A 14,821-nucleotide genomic window follows, 5' to 3' on the forward strand; every position below is an offset into this window, starting at 1 on the left:
CGCACGTCGGACCGCCCGCTGAGCGACGTCTAAAGTTTCGCGGGGAAGGATTCAGCCTTATATAGGGGTTGACACCGAGTCCCACGGAGTTGTGGCAACGCGCAATTCAATGCGCTCCCCGGAAATACACGAAATACCTGCGGGAAAAAAAACAGAAAAATATTGCATGTATTATATATGTCGCTCATCGTAGCATCCGCGAATTGCGAGGTCTAAATAAATTTACAAGAGTCCTAAACAACTTATTTCGATGTCTCGTATTGACAGCGATTTCGTAGACGAAGATCCGCGAACATTTCTTTTGCGATAAACGAAGATCGAAATCTCATCCTTTTAATCTAAAATTCTTTTCAATTTCTTAGATTCGTTATCCGATATCGTGTCAAAAAGGATCAATGCACGAATCAATTGTCGCGAATAAACACGCGGAATCTGAGCAACCGCTCACATTTCAGTCTTCGATAATGACACATCGTACGTACGTGACATACAGAGTATATAGAGAATCATCATTTTTCATTTATCGATTCTTTGATCCGATTTTTCTTCAGCGTAACCTGATATAGTCAGTCTAATATAAGATAAGGAATAATAGAAATTCGAAAGATATATACGTAACACGCGTGCTTAGGAAATCAGAGACACAAACTTGCGTCGAAAGTGCATCGATTCGAGATAGAGCGCGAGTCTGGGTGAACCTTTCAACAGAATGAAGTGCATTATAGCGTGCCAAGTGAAATCCCTGAGGGATGTTTAGGATATAAAGCGATGATCCCTACAGCAATGACCAGATAAAAAAAGTAGTAACCGGATTGATTTAAGGACGTATAAATGACTTTCATCTCTTTCCGATATCGAAAAAAATTAAAGTTGCATATAATTATATAGAATATAAAATTATATTGTATATTTTTCTTATATCTTAGATAAAGTGTTACATATAATTTTATAACGCAATAGTCTTACTATTCTTTTTATGTCGTAGTTTAGTAAAAGTGACTATATGTGTTTTAACCATAGACATATAAATATACATATAATTATAGACTGCGCACTTACCTTTGACTGTAAAGGATTCATGCATCAAAATTAAAAAGAAAATGATAACGTTTCTCAGGATAGTGTATTTATCTCATCTTTTTAATTAAAGAATTTTTCAAGTCTCGAAATTTTTTGATAGCCATAATCATTTGATATTAATATATGTGATATTAAAATATACATATTATTATGACACATAATAAATGAAAATGTATCTATGCGTATATAAATGTTTATTTATTATTATATATGCATATACAAATATTGACAGCTCATTCAAAATACGCAGACTCGTGTGAGTAGCGTGCCTCCGTGACCGGCCAATGAACGACAAGGTCGCACAGAGGCAACCAATCGGGGGCATTATTTGTTACGAGCTTGCTCGATTTATATATATGGCTATGTTTATAGTGAATCGCGTGACATATGTCATTCTTATGCGAACGTCTGATGCGAATACGTCACGATCTTTTGAGACCGCTCGCTTGCAAAATAATTTGTAAATATTTGATTTCTACGACGAATATAGAGGTGATTTTATCGAACAAAATAAGGTGTGGTAAACAATCGTAGTATTTATAATTGCGATCAGTTATTTCATGAAAAATATTATATATAGCTAATGCTTGTTGTTTTAAAAGTACGCAACACACAGTTTTGTTATATCTCAGTACACATAATCCTCTTTACAAGTGTGTTTTGGCGGTTATTAAAGTATATAATAATTATTATGGCAATAATTACTATTTCTTAAACAGCATATTTTCTAATCATAAGCTAAAAAAACTTTTTGTGGGTCAAAGACGATCTTTTTTATAAATGTAAAAAAAAATAAGTTTAATATATATGTGTTTAATATATATTAAGTTTAATATATATAAGTTTAATATATACATATATATTTTATTTTTTACATTTAAATTAAATATTACAGGCAATAAAACATTTTCTAAGCTATAAAAAAAAAATCTATGATGCTAATCTACTGCTAAGGAGTATTTCTCTATTAACAAGTGATATATCTTTGTGGTACGTAATAATAAAATAATAATAAAATTATGTTTGTATATATTATTGAAATGATGTTTGCAATTCGCAATACACGTGACATCAAACGCACGTGTCTTAATATTTACATGTTTACATTTTGCGTTAAAAACAAACGGCATAAATAAACATGTTACGAATGATTAACCTTCTTCTAATTCAATGAATTAGAAGACATTTATTGGCATCGCTTTTTCTATCCCTCCCTCTTTTTTTGTAAAATTTCAACTCTGTGTCCCGGTTGGCTCACCAGTGTCGTACGATCTTATTTTGCAGGAAGCAAGCCAGCTACGTCGAGACGATGACGCATCATGTTACTTTTGTATATATAAGAATCGAGACGTTTCGGAGCTCACGCTTAGTATCAACCTATCAACGATAGTTCGAGAAGGTCGGTTCTTCCTGAAACTTTTATCAGTGTTTCATCGATTACAGTCAAGTCGATTCGACAAATCGAACTTTAATTTCGATAATTTGAAAGAGAATTGGTTCGTATCTTACGCGACACGTAATTTGGATATTTCTGAAAGATATTAAAAATTGTACAAGAGATATTTTCTGTGATAAAATGTCTTTTAGCAGATATACGACGCATCGCCGAAAGTGTATTTTGTTAACTAGGTGAGTGAAATTAAAGAATATAAATTAATAGCATAGATAAAAAATTATTTATTATAGAAATGAGGCTACATATATCATATCGAATTTTCAATTAAATAAATTTGTCAATGAATAAACAATGAATTTTTAATTAGACTTGCCACTGTTCCGAGAACAATTTAAGTCATCTTAAGTCGCACGTGCTATAAAGACTAAATTATTTATTGCGCGTGTGTCATCGCGTAAAGCCAACTACAATTGCATCATTTTGTCAATGCAACTTCTGCAGAGATGATATTATTATCGACTTAAATACTATTACTACGAGAATTGTTTATATCATCATGATATCGATCTTATCAAAATATTGATAAAATAATTGAATTAGTAGTAATCTGCTGCACAATCTTATAAATACAGATATATAATATACATGCGATTAAACGTCAGACTGATTGTCAGATTCAGTTAGGTTTCTCAATGAAAAGAAGCGACATCGTATTCGACACTTCATCGATCAGCTGACATTGACAGATTAGGTTAAGTTGGCAAGTATAGAAAATATGGCATCGTACTAATCGGTGATGCATATGTAATTCATATTTTCTTCCTCTTTGTTATAATATTCGGAATATAGTCCTAATATACGTCTCGTTATAATGGAAATGCATATGTAATGATTACAATAAGAAAATGAAAATGCCAGGTATAACGAATATGTGCATTATCTTGAATGTTCTCGAATAGAAGTTTACTTTCGATTTTATCTCTAGAATTATTAGAAGGATTATATATAGAAATCTATATTTATTATTCTCGAGTTATTTCAGATACGATGTTAAATACTCGATATTATATTAGTTGCATTATTTGTAATAAATATTAATGTTTTTGCTCTTATTTTATATTACTATTTTGTATAAATAAGAGAATTTAATTGTTTATATTCTGTAAATATAAAATTATATATCAAAAACGTAAAGTTAAGATCAATACAAACGTAATTGTTTTTATGTAAAAAATGTGAAAGTATATAAAGTGAAAGTTTTTTATTTATTACAGACAATTTACGGATAGTGCAACTGGGAAAGATGCCAGTGGAAATGTAACAAGTATCACGAATAAACTTTTACGCTCCATAAACGATATAAAAACAGTCAAAATGTCGATGCAAAATCAGTGGAAGCTTTTGTCACAATTAAAGGATTATCTGAATAAGACCAACTGCGATAAAAACCAAATTAATGTCTCCAAGGATTGGTTGGATATCCTGCAAAAATTAACTTATTCACAGCTCGAAACAATACGAAAATTATCATCAGATTCTATTAAAATTACTGATACAAACAAGAACTCAAGTACAAAGCATAAAGAGAGCAATGATTCAGAGAATGTAAAACTAACATTCATGTCCAATCAAACAGAATCACTTATAGATAATTCTACATCTACGCAACAAAAAATACAAGTAATTATATATTATAAACTAAATCAAATAAAAGATATTTTTATATACCTTATATAAAAAATTAATTTTTTTGTTTAGCAAATTTGCGAACAAAATATGCATGATAATAAAATAGAATCAAAAGAAAGTTTCACAATGCCACAAATTCTCTCTACATTGTTTTTGAAGTTATCTTCCAAAAATACACAAACTACCAAAGTAATTATACCAAAGTGGAAAGTGAATGTTCATAGCAGTGTTTCAAAGCATAGTATTGTATCTCGTACACGTCACGTCTTGAACAGTATCGTATCAGCCGAGTCGAATGCTTCAAAGTGGCGGAGAATCGAGGATTTATTATTGCATATCGATCAATATCCGGAGGCGAGACATTACGCGATCAAGGAGGGAGCGATTAAGATTTTACTGCGAATTCGTCAGAAGACAAAGGATGAACAAATTAATGGTATGTGAATAAAGTTTTGTATTTTTATCATTGATGATTATTCATGATTTCAAAATTATTTTTGCAGCATCTATCAGAGAAGCGCTAGCTGTACTGGGTTATATCGATCCTCTACCCGGTCGAGGCATCAGAATCTTATCGATTGACGGCGGTGGTATTCGCGGGGTATTGGTTGTAGAGATGTTGAAGAAATTGGAAGAACTTACAGGAAAAAAGACGCATGAAATGTTTGATTACATATGTGGTGTCAGTACAGGCGCCATTCTTGCTGCTGTATTAGGTAATTACTTAGAAATTTTCATGTTTGACTAAATTCTTAAGCATTATTAATTATCTTTAAAATAATGTATATCAACTACTAACTCTTAATACATTTGAATATCTAAACTAACATACATGTTATCTGTATATATGCAGTATTACCAAAGGATGCTTTAGAAGGTAAACTTTTGATTGGTTTACAGTTTTACAGCATGTACTGTCCGCGATTTATTTCACCTATAAAATGATAGAAGGTCTCGGGAAATTTCTATTTATTGCGAGTTCATCTTTTTTACTTCTCATTGTAGGAGGACACAAGAGAAAAACATTGGACGAAGTTTCGATATTATATAAAGAATTGAGCACCAGAGTGTTTACACAGAGTGCCATAAAAGGCACAAGCAGTCTAGTTTGGAGTCACGCCTATTACGATACTGCGCTATGGGAACAATTATTGGAGGAGCATTTAGGTGATAAAGTTCTTATCAAAACTACGCGTGATCCAAATGCACCAAAGGTGCGCAGTTTCTAATATATCATTGAACAAAAAAATGAAATTCTCAGAATGAAATACATGAACCACAACACATATAAGCGGATAATTTAAATGTAAAAAGTCGTTCAGTTAAAAAAAATTATTCTGAATTTTTAGTTTTCAGCAATATCTGCGGTAGTAAATCACGGAAATGTTATGGCTTATGTATTTAGAAATTATACTTTACCGCATGGAATGGAAAGTCAGTACACGGGATCTCATAAATATAAATTATGGGAAGCCGTGAGAGCGTCAGCTGCTGCACCGAGTTATTTTGAGGAATTTAAATACGGCGAATATCTTCATCAGGATGGCGGTACGTTGCACAATACTTCAATGTAAAATTGCAATAAAATTTTTTGAAACATTATCGAAAATGATTTTAACATTATTTATAGGTATTCTAGTAAATAATCCCTGCGCTGTAGCGATTCACGAAGCCAAACAGCTGTGGCCAAATAATCCAATTCAATGCGTTGTATCATTTGGCACTGGTCGAATCCCACATCACGTCTATGAAAACAAATCTATGGAAGTTGCGATCTCAAGCTGGAAGGAAAAATTTTATAAAATTTTGGATAGCGCCACTGATACAGAAGGTAATGTTAATAAAAAGAGATATATAAGCGATTGTATATACAATTTGCATACAAATTGTTTTGAAACAAATTGAAAAGAAAAAGTATGCAATTAAACTTAATCCTAATATCGATTTTCAGCTGTGCATACAATGCTGAATGATCTGCTACCTGATCACATTTACTTTAGATTTAATCCTTATTTAACGGAAATGTTATCAATGGTGGAAATTCGACCTGAAAAGATCAGTCTAATGGAACAAGATGCAAGAATGTATATACGTCGAAATGAAGAGAAATTTCAAAAAGCTGCTACTGCTTTACTGGAAAAGCGGCGAATCCAACAGAAAATTGCTGATTATATTACATTGCAGAGACAATTATTGGATCTATGAAGAGAAATTTATTTCACATATTGATGTGCATTCATTCCATAATGCAATCTACAAAAATCACATGGATATTTATAGTACAAATTTTTTATTTCTTGTATACCAGTTTGACATTTTTTAAATAATGCTTCTTACTTTGAATGGTATAATAGCATAATAAGCATGTATTTCAAAAGTATTTGGCAGAACATTTTTTGCTTAATAGAATCTTTTTTGTAACTTCTGTTATAAGATTTTTGTGTTACAAGATTTTAAAATAATTAGTAGTAAGAAACTATTCTATAAATGAAATATTTATCTTGAATCTTTATATAAAATCATTATATAGTATAGATATTTGACTGTGATATCACTTTGTGATGCTTGAATACAATTAAGATCAATCAGTATAATTTTACATTTTGGAGTTATTATATGTTTTGTAGTAAAAGTTCTTAACATTATTAAACCCAAATAATTGTATTTTCATTGAAAATATCAATTAATGTACTAAAAGGCAGTACAGCTAATATTGAATGTTTCATATGCATTCTTCTTCATTGTAAATATTGTAAATGTGTATTAGCAAAAAATCTATAATAAAAATAACATGAAATGTGTGTAGAAAATGTGTGTATAAAAAAATAAAAAAAACTTGGATTGCTTATTTTAAAGAAAACATCCAAAAAATTTTTATTATACATATACATAATTTTATTATATATCTTATATAGATAAGCATGTTTTTTCATGTTTCTTTTTATAAATATAAAAAATTTAGTGTAATATTCTTTTTCTAATTATTATCTATTTATATTATATTATTTGTTAGCATGTAATTTTATTCAAGTTGTAAAAGAGAGATTGAGAAAAATATCAGTGGCGCTGATGTCACAACACGTGTTTGATATTTCTTTCCTGCTTCCGTTTCTGAAAGCTTGTGTACGGTTTCTCGAGGTTTTGCAATTTTTTATCGAAATATTCATTTAATCTGCTCAAATAAAGACATGTTCAAAGAATCGCGACTTTTCTATCGATATAATATTTAATTCTTTATATTCTCTCATAATTAGCATATATATAAAAGTCACAGAGAGATGATAGTTTCTTTCACGATTTACTTAACCTTAACAATTGATTTATAGTCTTTTTTTAAATAATCAATTATTCTTACAGATAGAAGTAAATAAATCCAGGAAATGGCCAAGTCAAAGAATCACACAAATCACAATCAAAGTAAGTATACAATTTTATAGTTAATTATAAAAATTATATTTCTAAATATTGAAATATCCTAACCAAGATGTGTATAATTTTTTAACATTCTGGAAGTGACATTAAACACAACGAAATATATATCTCTTAAATTGAACAAGTTTTCATTAATTATTAATTTTTGCATTTTATTTTATAGATCGTAAAGCTCATCGTAATGGCATCAAAAAGCCTAAGAGGTACAGACACGAATCCACACTTGGTGTAAGTTTTACATTGAAATGTTTTATTATGGTATTATATATACTTAAATGTTTTCTATTTTATATAATATTTAATCAAATCAAAATTATTTAAAATATATAAAACAAACTTAGTAAAAAATATAAATGGTACATGTTGATAATTAATGTAATTTGAAATCTTGTTATATGATATGTACATTTTTGCTTTTAAAATTATATATCTCTTACGCACATTTTTCAGATGGATTTAAAATTCTTAAGGAATCAGCGTTTTGCCAAGAAGCATAATCTCAAACCGAAGGCTCAGATAAAGAGGGCAGAGCAGCGGAAAGCTCTTCGTGAAGCTAAGAAAACTACATAAATACATTATGTAAATTGATGATTTTATTAAAATAAATTTTCAAAACTTACTCTCATAAAAAAGAAATCCAGAATCTTATCCTATATCTTTATAACTTCCTGAGTTTTATATTTTTATATAATACAGTTTAGAAAAAAATATATGAGATTATTCAAAAGTTTTATAGGTATAAAATAAAAGAATGAGTTGAAGTATCGCGGGTCTTATACATTATTCATCGTTTTGTATATTCGATGGCTTAGGAACTATAAAATTATACAGTTATATAATATCAATATGGCCGCAGAACAGGTTAAACTACAGACTTGCGATTTTTCCACGAAATTCGAGATAAACAATTCTACGAAACCGAAGAGCATTCTATTGTTTAGCGGCAAGAGAAAGTCTGGAAAGGACTATATCACCGATAATTTGCATAAAAGGTATTGTCTATCTACAATATTTTTTAATAGATAATGTAAACACACGTACTCCACATAAAAATATAACATAAAATGTTAAGACAAAGTATTTTAAGAAAGTAATGACAAAATCAAATCATAGTATTTTCTAGTTTTTAATTACAAAATCGATTGTTTGTTTGCGTAGAAAAATAGAAATAATATTTTAAATAAAATCTATATCAATTTCAGGATTGGTTCGCAAAGGAGTGTAATTATACGATTATCAGGGCCTATAAAAACGCACTGGGCTAAATCTTTAAATCTTGATATCAATCAATTATTCGGACATGGAGAATACAAGGAAAAATATCGACTTGATATGATTAAATGGGGAGAAGATATGCGAAAGAAAGATTATGGCTACTTCTGTAGTGCTGCTATTGATATGTATAATGGTACACACTCTTCAATATTAAAGAGTTAAAATATAATGTGTAAATAGATTTAAAGTTTTATACAAAAATGTGTGTCTACATAAATATTCTTCACAGCATGGGATAAGTCAGTGTGGATAATAAGTGATGTTAGAAGAAAAACTGATATTAAATGGTTTATGGAAAATTTTGGAGATTTATGTAAAAATATACATATAGTTTGCTCTGAGGAAGTTAGACAAAAACGTGGCTGGATCTTTACACTAGGTAAGAAATAAAAAAAACTCTAATATAAAAATAATTTCAAAAAGATTTATATAAGCTTCTTGAAAATAATTACTGTCTACCATTTATAATTATAGGTATAGATGATTCAGAAACCGAATGTGATTTGGACAATGTAAATAATTGGGATTTGTTGCTGAAGAACGATGATGATAGTAATACAGAAGCTATACTGCAACAATTATTGGAATTAGTTACCTAGCATAAATTTTTTCTATTTTGTCAAACGCACAATAATGTTTCATAACTTTAATAACTTTCTTTCTTTAAGCAAAGAAAATGTTCTTGTAGCATTATTTCTAACAAAATTTAGTAATAATTTTATAAAAAAAAAATATTTTTGCAATTGATATATGAAATAAATAAATGAAATAAATCTTACTGTATTTACAGATAAATACAAGCCTTTAAAATGTAAATATTTATTGATATATTGTAATATTTATAGATTTATAAATATTTCTCATTTATATGATGAATATATAAGTCATCATTGCAGTATCAAAATTATTATTTTTATGGATTAAAATTAAAATAAACTAAAATAAGTACATGGGCCACATGTGTGACTGTTTTGGCTTTGGTTTTGGCCTTTTGGCTTTTTTAGAAACCTCTCGCTCCTCAACTAATCGTGAAACACGTATATCATTCTGTACTCATCCTTCGCTTTTATTACGCTTACGAAATGCAAATAGGTGGAAAACAATATAAAAAACACATACGCATTTCATTTTTTGTGTATAAATTGAAAGCAACATGGCTCCTGTGATTAATGTTGTGGTTAGGATCATGTGCGGATAACATGGTTTAATTAAATAGTTCTTTATTACGATAAAATGAAATTTATAACATTTTGATATATATCTTTCGTGCAAAACATTTTGAGGAAGTATACACATCGTACACAATATCTATTTTAAAATAATTTTAATCAAGATACATATCTGATTGTGAGTGTATAGCTGTCAAGGACAAATCATTGTAATTATATTAGGCATTTAATTATTATTTATTATATATTGTTACATTTACAAAATTTTAATATTTTTGACATTTTTGTCATATATTAATTTTTTGTTTTCAATTTTATATCTGCATTTGAAATCAATTTCTTGTATAATAATGTCACACTTTTTGTTCTTTTCATCCTTGCACAATAACTTGTTAAAAATATCGACGTAGATTGAAGATTAATCCATTGGAGTAATGGAACACACAATTCCATCCGATATCCTTGACGATCTCAGCAGGTTAGTTTTTATATAATGTTAGAGTATAACAATATTAATGAAGAGAACATTTACACAATTGAATCACATGTATTTTTTCAGACTATAATAAGAATTTATAACATATCATACTTATACTTTGCAGTCGATTTATCATTAATGTCCCTGAGGAGGAGAGGAAAGACTTGGTGCGAATTTGCTTTCAAATCGAATTGGCACATTGGTTTTACCTTGACTTCTACTGCACAGAGGAGAATCCTAAACTAAGGTCATGTAACATGAAGGAATTTGCCACTCATATATTCCAGCACATACCTTTTTTGAAGCCACATCTGCAACACATTGATGCTGTACTCGACCAATGGAGAGAATACAAGCAGAATGTGCCAACATTTGGGGCGATTGTGCTAAATGAAGACATGACCAAGGTGCTGTTAGTGCAGAGCTACTGGGCAAAGAATAGCTGGAGTTTTCCCAAAGGAAAAGTAAATGAGGATGAGGAGCCTTCTCTTTGCGCCATTCGAGAAGTGCTGGAAGAGACCGGTTTTGATATATCTAATTTGATAGATAAAAACGAATATATTGAATCTATAATAAATGATCAAGTAGTGAGATTGTACATTATCTCGGGTGTGCAAAAGGACACGAAGTTCCAACCGAAAACGCGGAAAGAAATAAAAAATGTCGAATGGTTTTCCGTAGCAGACTTGCCCAATACTAAGAAAGATATGACTCCTAAAGTGAAAATTGGCGTTGGACCAAACGCGTTTTTTATGGTTGTACCTTTTGTCAAGTAAGTAATTAAGCTCTCTAATAATCGTCTATAAAATCCATATATTTATTGAAAAATTGCGTTACATATATATTTTAATATCGCTTTTTCATCCAGACGGATGAAGCGGTGGATTCAAGAGAAACAGCAACGTGAAAGAAATATTACTATGACCGTCCGAAGACAAAGGCATAAATCGTTGGGAGAAGTCGAGACGGTTTCGAAGAGCAAACGACAACAGATACCTTTCCATCATTTTTCTACTTGCCCACCACAAGTAGGCGTTTATATATCTTGTGTTTTTGTTTCTTTCTTTTTATGTTCTCTAAATTAATTCTCATTCCATTTACAGAGTGAAGTTCCAGATTTTAAGATTAACCGTCAATCGAACATCTCTCCAGCTCGCAATCGCCGTAGTACAAGTGACAATAAGAAAGACGCTGTATCGAAAGCAGCCTTTAAACGGAATCTATTTGGAGATCACGAAGAAACTCAATCGCAGGGTCTCGCTAAACACTTGATAGACAGCCCTGCTCAGTCGTGCTCATTTCTAATCGATCCTGCGATTCAATCAGTCAAGTACAATGCTTTCAATTACAAAGCTCAATCTTGGGAAGAAGTGAAAGGTAAATTAGTTAAAGATAATCTCTCTTTTATCTATAGCTTAAGATTCCGCGCTTAGAAGAATATGTTATAAATAATACATTTTAACGATATCTAAATCATATAAATAATATATTTACTTTCTAATATATATGTATATTTCAATAACAATTCCCGATCTAATTATTAGTACTGCATGCAAATTTTTTTCATCCAGACTGTCGCAAGAAAAGCGTACCAGCGGGAAATATTAAGGCGTTACTGTTTGGAGAAGCTGCGCGCAAATTACAAAAAGATTTTACAACCATTTCGTCGCTTTCTTTTGTAAATATGGAACACGAGGATTCATCGCTTTTAACGAAGAATTATATGGATTATCCTGCTGCTGATTTTTATTTAGAGAGTTGGAAGAATTTTAAATTTGATAGACAAGAAATACTGAAAACTCTAGACTCATTATGTATATAAGAATTCGGAAGAATGGATTAAAAAGTATCTTTTAATCTCTAAAGAGCAGGAACTTTCTATCTCTGCAGATTACGAAAAATTATTGCACGTTTAAAACATGTTATTATTTCTAATTATCGTTCCTATTATTCAATATTCTTCTAATATCGATTTAAATTTAAATTTAAATTTTTGATCTTTTGTATATATTTTTCTTACTATATACATAATGTATGTATGTATATATATATATATATATATATATATATATATATATATATATATATATTTTATCCAAACCTAAGCCTCTCTATCCTGTAATGTGATGATAAATTTAATGCAAATTCATGCTTTACATTTGCCATTATATGAAAACTGATTACAGAGAAAAGAAATTGTATGTCGATTTTGTTCGTGGATATCGCGCGTAAATAAGATGTTAAAAGTATTTTATACTTTTAAATATTAAAATAAAATTTAAATTTAGCAACCTATTAAGAATGATAGTGCATCAATTTCACAGAAAATTTAATTTTCTTTGAAACTGATTAATGTGCACAAATTTTTCTTGATCTTATATCAAATATAAATAAATCTCAATAACTTGCTGAATTCAAATTTATGTTTTGTTGCTTTTTAACTAAATCTTTATAATTCAGTATTTTCGATATGATAAATTTTAAGAAACAGGTTATTCTTAAATCATGTAATACAAATAATAGTGATAACTCATTTATAACTATAGAAAGACAATTACAGCATAAATAATATATTGTACATTTTGGTTTTAATATCAGCACTTTCTTGCTGAAATTGTTAGTCTTTCTTTTCTTTTTCCTTTTTTTTTTTAACGAATTAACGTTAATTAATCAAAATAACATCTATTAATGTATAATGTATTTGAAGAGAATATTGAGGACTATTATGAGAATACAGAGGATTAGCACAATTTGACCAATAAAATAGAGTACTTTTTCAAAGATATGACTGCTAGTCTGCACACTTCTGATAATTTCGTTATTCAATTCAAAGACTATTTTACTTTCTTCGATAAGTTTATTTTTTGTATCCTCATCCAATGTCTCCGCGATTCTATTCATGGATTCGCGTAAGTCCCTCTTCAATTGAAATATACTGTTTTGTCCAAAGTCTGTAACATTGTTACCATCACTCGATGATGGTGATTTAAAAAGCGAGATCTTTTGCATAAGCTGTCGTTTTTTGCGCAGAATAATACCGCCACTAAGGAGACCCATGTAAAGATGATAAATGTAAGCCAATAGTAGAGTAGGATCCGTATCTTCCACTTCTCTCAAACGCATCAGATATTTGGTAACACTATCCCTAAAACATTTGAAAAATTACAATCGAAAATATTTTTTTTTTATCACAATGAAACTTACCAAGTTATTATTGTAAAAGATATTTGTATTATTGTATTATAAGTGGAAAAAAACGAAGTGGCAACACTTTCATTGTAGCATTATAAATGTATTCTATTATACATAATATATACCTAGGACTATAATTCTTTCTCCACCCTTTTCCCAAGTAATGATCAAGATCTCGCTCAAAAGCTTCTGTACGTTGAAGTTCGCTGAGTGGAAGCAATCCAATTTTGGTGTTTCTTAATCTAATCATTGCACCCTCTAGATAGCGGAAGATCTCATAGAAAACCAGAAGCCCATCACCCCATACAGAATTATCGAGAAATCCTAGTTGGAGTATATAAAACTACAATACAAAGCTAGAATTATAGTCATTGCAATAATGTAATGACTATAATGCAACCTAAAGAATAATTTCTATGCTATAACAAATGTATGTGTGAACAAATCTATACAATATTGAGAGCATTTATATAAGCACTTAATGTTAAATCATCAGGTTTTTATTATTTATACACTATCAACACATATCTGCCAAGTCAAAGATTTTAAAAATAACAAATAATAATTGCTGAAAGTTCTACAATCAACATGTAGAAGTAGAAAAGCTAGAATAAGATATAAAATACATGTTTATAATACTTTCGTCATCTTGTGAAAAAATCTTTGTCTCAGCAGTGTGCAATCAAATGTGCACAATTGATACCGATCTCCAAATTAAAGCCCCAATATTTATAACATTTCGAGAATCCCTTCGCTGTATTCTGCGATTCTTACCGAATGCCAATTTCGCGTTCACCAGAGCATCGCTGATTGCGTGTATTCCTCTGGTGGCTTTTGCCATTTTCTTGCAAAAGTTCTCCTCTTCCTTGCTCGGCATTTCGACGATGCGTAGGATAACGGGTGTTCACGAAAAAGACTTTTGTCGCGCTTTTGTCAAGATTTTATAGAAACGTCGTCTCACATCGTCGTATCGTTAACTTCCCGCGCGTTTCTTCGGATTGTCACGTGAAAATTTCGTCGTGGAAACACTACGTTCATAACATCGACATCCATCATCGGCCGCCCCTGCGCACTAACGGGGTCACGTGTTCGCATAGCTTAAAGCACCGA

At 30.2% G+C, this 14,821-nt stretch overlaps 5 protein-coding genes across 11 annotated transcripts; 4 read left to right on the top strand and 1 right to left on the bottom strand.

Moving 5' to 3' along the window:
- Window positions 1-1,475: 1,475 nt before the first annotated feature.
- On the top strand, window positions 1,476-7,018 carry LOC126850714 (calcium-independent phospholipase A2-gamma-like). Of its 4 annotated transcripts, XM_050593974.1 has the most exons (11): window positions 1,476-1,595; window positions 2,365-2,576; window positions 2,671-2,709; window positions 3,751-4,156; window positions 4,235-4,601; window positions 4,669-4,881; window positions 5,019-5,042; window positions 5,171-5,379; window positions 5,515-5,713; window positions 5,796-5,996; window positions 6,117-7,017. In XM_050593974.1, exons 4-11 carry the CDS (start codon window positions 3,851-3,853, stop codon window positions 6,368-6,370), a joined length of 1,773 nt encoding a protein of 590 aa, XP_050449931.1. In that variant the 5' UTR covers window positions 1,476-1,595; window positions 2,365-2,576; window positions 2,671-2,709; window positions 3,751-3,850; the 3' UTR covers window positions 6,371-7,017. The 4 variants fall into 4 exon arrangements, with proteins under 4 accessions (XP_050449931.1, XP_050449929.1, XP_050449930.1 ...); XM_050593972.1 differs by having other exon boundaries at window positions 2,365-2,709; XM_050593975.1 differs by lacking the exons at window positions 1,476-1,595; window positions 2,365-2,576; window positions 2,671-2,709 and adding an exon at window positions 2,720-3,394 and having other exon boundaries at window positions 6,117-7,018.
- A 151-nt stretch (window positions 7,019-7,169) lies between these two features.
- Window positions 7,170-8,233, top strand: LOC126850450 (uncharacterized). 2 transcript variants are annotated; one of them, XM_050593476.1, is made up of 4 exons: window positions 7,170-7,303; window positions 7,523-7,582; window positions 7,761-7,825; window positions 8,048-8,233. In XM_050593476.1, the coding sequence occupies exons 2-4, from the start codon at window positions 7,546-7,548 to the stop codon at window positions 8,165-8,167; spliced, it is 222 nt and encodes a 73-aa protein (XP_050449433.1). In that variant the 5' UTR covers window positions 7,170-7,303; window positions 7,523-7,545; the 3' UTR covers window positions 8,168-8,233. The 2 variants fall into 2 exon arrangements, with proteins under 2 accessions (XP_050449433.1, XP_050449434.1); XM_050593477.1 differs by having other exon boundaries at window positions 7,232-7,288.
- A 145-nt stretch (window positions 8,234-8,378) lies between these two features.
- Window positions 8,379-9,694, top strand: LOC126850448 (probable phosphomevalonate kinase). The gene is made up of 4 exons (XM_050593473.1): window positions 8,379-8,589; window positions 8,800-9,005; window positions 9,102-9,251; window positions 9,347-9,694. The coding sequence occupies exons 1-4, from the start codon at window positions 8,444-8,446 to the stop codon at window positions 9,469-9,471; spliced, it is 627 nt and encodes a 208-aa protein (XP_050449430.1). The 5' UTR covers window positions 8,379-8,443; the 3' UTR covers window positions 9,472-9,694.
- A 175-nt stretch (window positions 9,695-9,869) lies between these two features.
- On the top strand, window positions 9,870-12,562 carry LOC126850443 (m7GpppN-mRNA hydrolase). 3 transcript variants are annotated; one of them, XM_050593457.1, is made up of 6 exons: window positions 9,870-10,250; window positions 10,452-10,519; window positions 10,644-11,291; window positions 11,388-11,547; window positions 11,623-11,896; window positions 12,091-12,562. In XM_050593457.1, the coding sequence occupies exons 2-6, from the start codon at window positions 10,476-10,478 to the stop codon at window positions 12,339-12,341; spliced, it is 1,377 nt and encodes a 458-aa protein (XP_050449414.1). In that variant the 5' UTR covers window positions 9,870-10,250; window positions 10,452-10,475; the 3' UTR covers window positions 12,342-12,562. The 3 variants fall into 3 exon arrangements, with proteins under 3 accessions (XP_050449414.1, XP_050449415.1, XP_050449416.1); XM_050593458.1 differs by having other exon boundaries at window positions 9,870-10,219; XM_050593459.1 differs by lacking the exon at window positions 9,870-10,250 and having other exon boundaries at window positions 10,283-10,519.
- Window positions 12,563-13,036: 474 nt separating this feature from the next.
- LOC126850447 (uncharacterized) lies at window positions 13,037-14,806 on the bottom strand. The gene is made up of 3 exons (XM_050593472.1): window positions 14,486-14,806; window positions 13,837-14,035; window positions 13,037-13,664 (listed from the first exon to the last, which is right to left on the bottom strand). The coding sequence occupies exons 1-3, from the start codon at window positions 14,586-14,588 to the stop codon at window positions 13,205-13,207; spliced, it is 762 nt and encodes a 253-aa protein (XP_050449429.1). The 5' UTR covers window positions 14,589-14,806; the 3' UTR covers window positions 13,037-13,204.
- Window positions 14,807-14,821: the final 15 nt, after the last annotated feature.

This window comes from Cataglyphis hispanica, chromosome 6 (assembly GCF_021464435.1).
Source record: "Cataglyphis hispanica isolate Lineage 1 chromosome 6, ULB_Chis1_1.0, whole genome shotgun sequence".
Lineage (NCBI taxonomy): Eukaryota > Metazoa > Arthropoda > Insecta > Hymenoptera > Formicidae > Cataglyphis > Cataglyphis hispanica.

What these genes read in the sequence shown, in the direction of transcription:
- LOC126850447 (XM_050593472.1), bottom strand. Translation starts at nt 14,588, where the DNA reads ATGCCGAGCAAGGAAGAGGAGAACTTTTGCAAGAAAATGGCAAAAGCC. An exon ending in GAACGCGAAATTGGCATTCG is followed by an intron (nt 14,036 to 14,485) that starts GTAAGAATCGCA and finishes TACTCCAACTAG; the next exon opens with GATTTCTCGATAATTCTGTA. An exon ending in AGAAAGAATTATAGTCCTAG is followed by an intron (nt 13,665 to 13,836) that starts GTATATATTATG and finishes CAAATGTTTTAG; the next exon opens with GGATAGTGTTACCAAATATC.
- LOC126850448 (XM_050593473.1), top strand. Translation starts at nt 8,444, where the DNA reads ATGGCCGCAGAACAGGTTAAACTACAGACTTGCGATTTTTCCACGAAA. An exon ending in ACCGATAATTTGCATAAAAG is followed by an intron (nt 8,590 to 8,799) that starts GTATTGTCTATC and finishes TATCAATTTCAG; the next exon opens with GATTGGTTCGCAAAGGAGTG. An exon ending in TGCTATTGATATGTATAATG is followed by an intron (nt 9,006 to 9,101) that starts GTACACACTCTT and finishes TATTCTTCACAG; the next exon opens with CATGGGATAAGTCAGTGTGG.
- LOC126850450 (XM_050593476.1), top strand. Translation starts at nt 7,546, where the DNA reads ATGGCCAAGTCAAAGAATCACACAAATCACAATCAAA. An exon ending in TCACACAAATCACAATCAAA is followed by an intron (nt 7,583 to 7,760) that starts GTAAGTATACAA and finishes TTTATTTTATAG; the next exon opens with ATCGTAAAGCTCATCGTAAT. An exon ending in GACACGAATCCACACTTGGT is followed by an intron (nt 7,826 to 8,047) that starts GTAAGTTTTACA and finishes CACATTTTTCAG; the next exon opens with ATGGATTTAAAATTCTTAAG.
- LOC126850443 (XM_050593457.1), top strand. Translation starts at nt 10,476, where the DNA reads ATGGAACACACAATTCCATCCGATATCCTTGACGATCTCAGCAG. An exon ending in TTTCTACTTGCCCACCACAA is followed by an intron (nt 11,548 to 11,622) that starts GTAGGCGTTTAT and finishes TTCCATTTACAG; the next exon opens with AGTGAAGTTCCAGATTTTAA. An exon ending in ATCTTGGGAAGAAGTGAAAG is followed by an intron (nt 11,897 to 12,090) that starts GTAAATTAGTTA and finishes TTTTTCATCCAG; the next exon opens with ACTGTCGCAAGAAAAGCGTA.
- LOC126850714 (XM_050593972.1), top strand. Translation starts at nt 2,657, where the DNA reads ATGTCTTTTAGCAGATATACGACGCATCGCCGAAAGTGTATTTTGTTA. An exon ending in AAAGGATGAACAAATTAATG is followed by an intron (nt 4,602 to 4,668) that starts GTATGTGAATAA and finishes TTATTTTTGCAG; the next exon opens with CATCTATCAGAGAAGCGCTA. An exon ending in ACCAAAGGATGCTTTAGAAG is followed by an intron (nt 5,043 to 5,170) that starts GTAAACTTTTGA and finishes TTCTCATTGTAG; the next exon opens with GAGGACACAAGAGAAAAACA.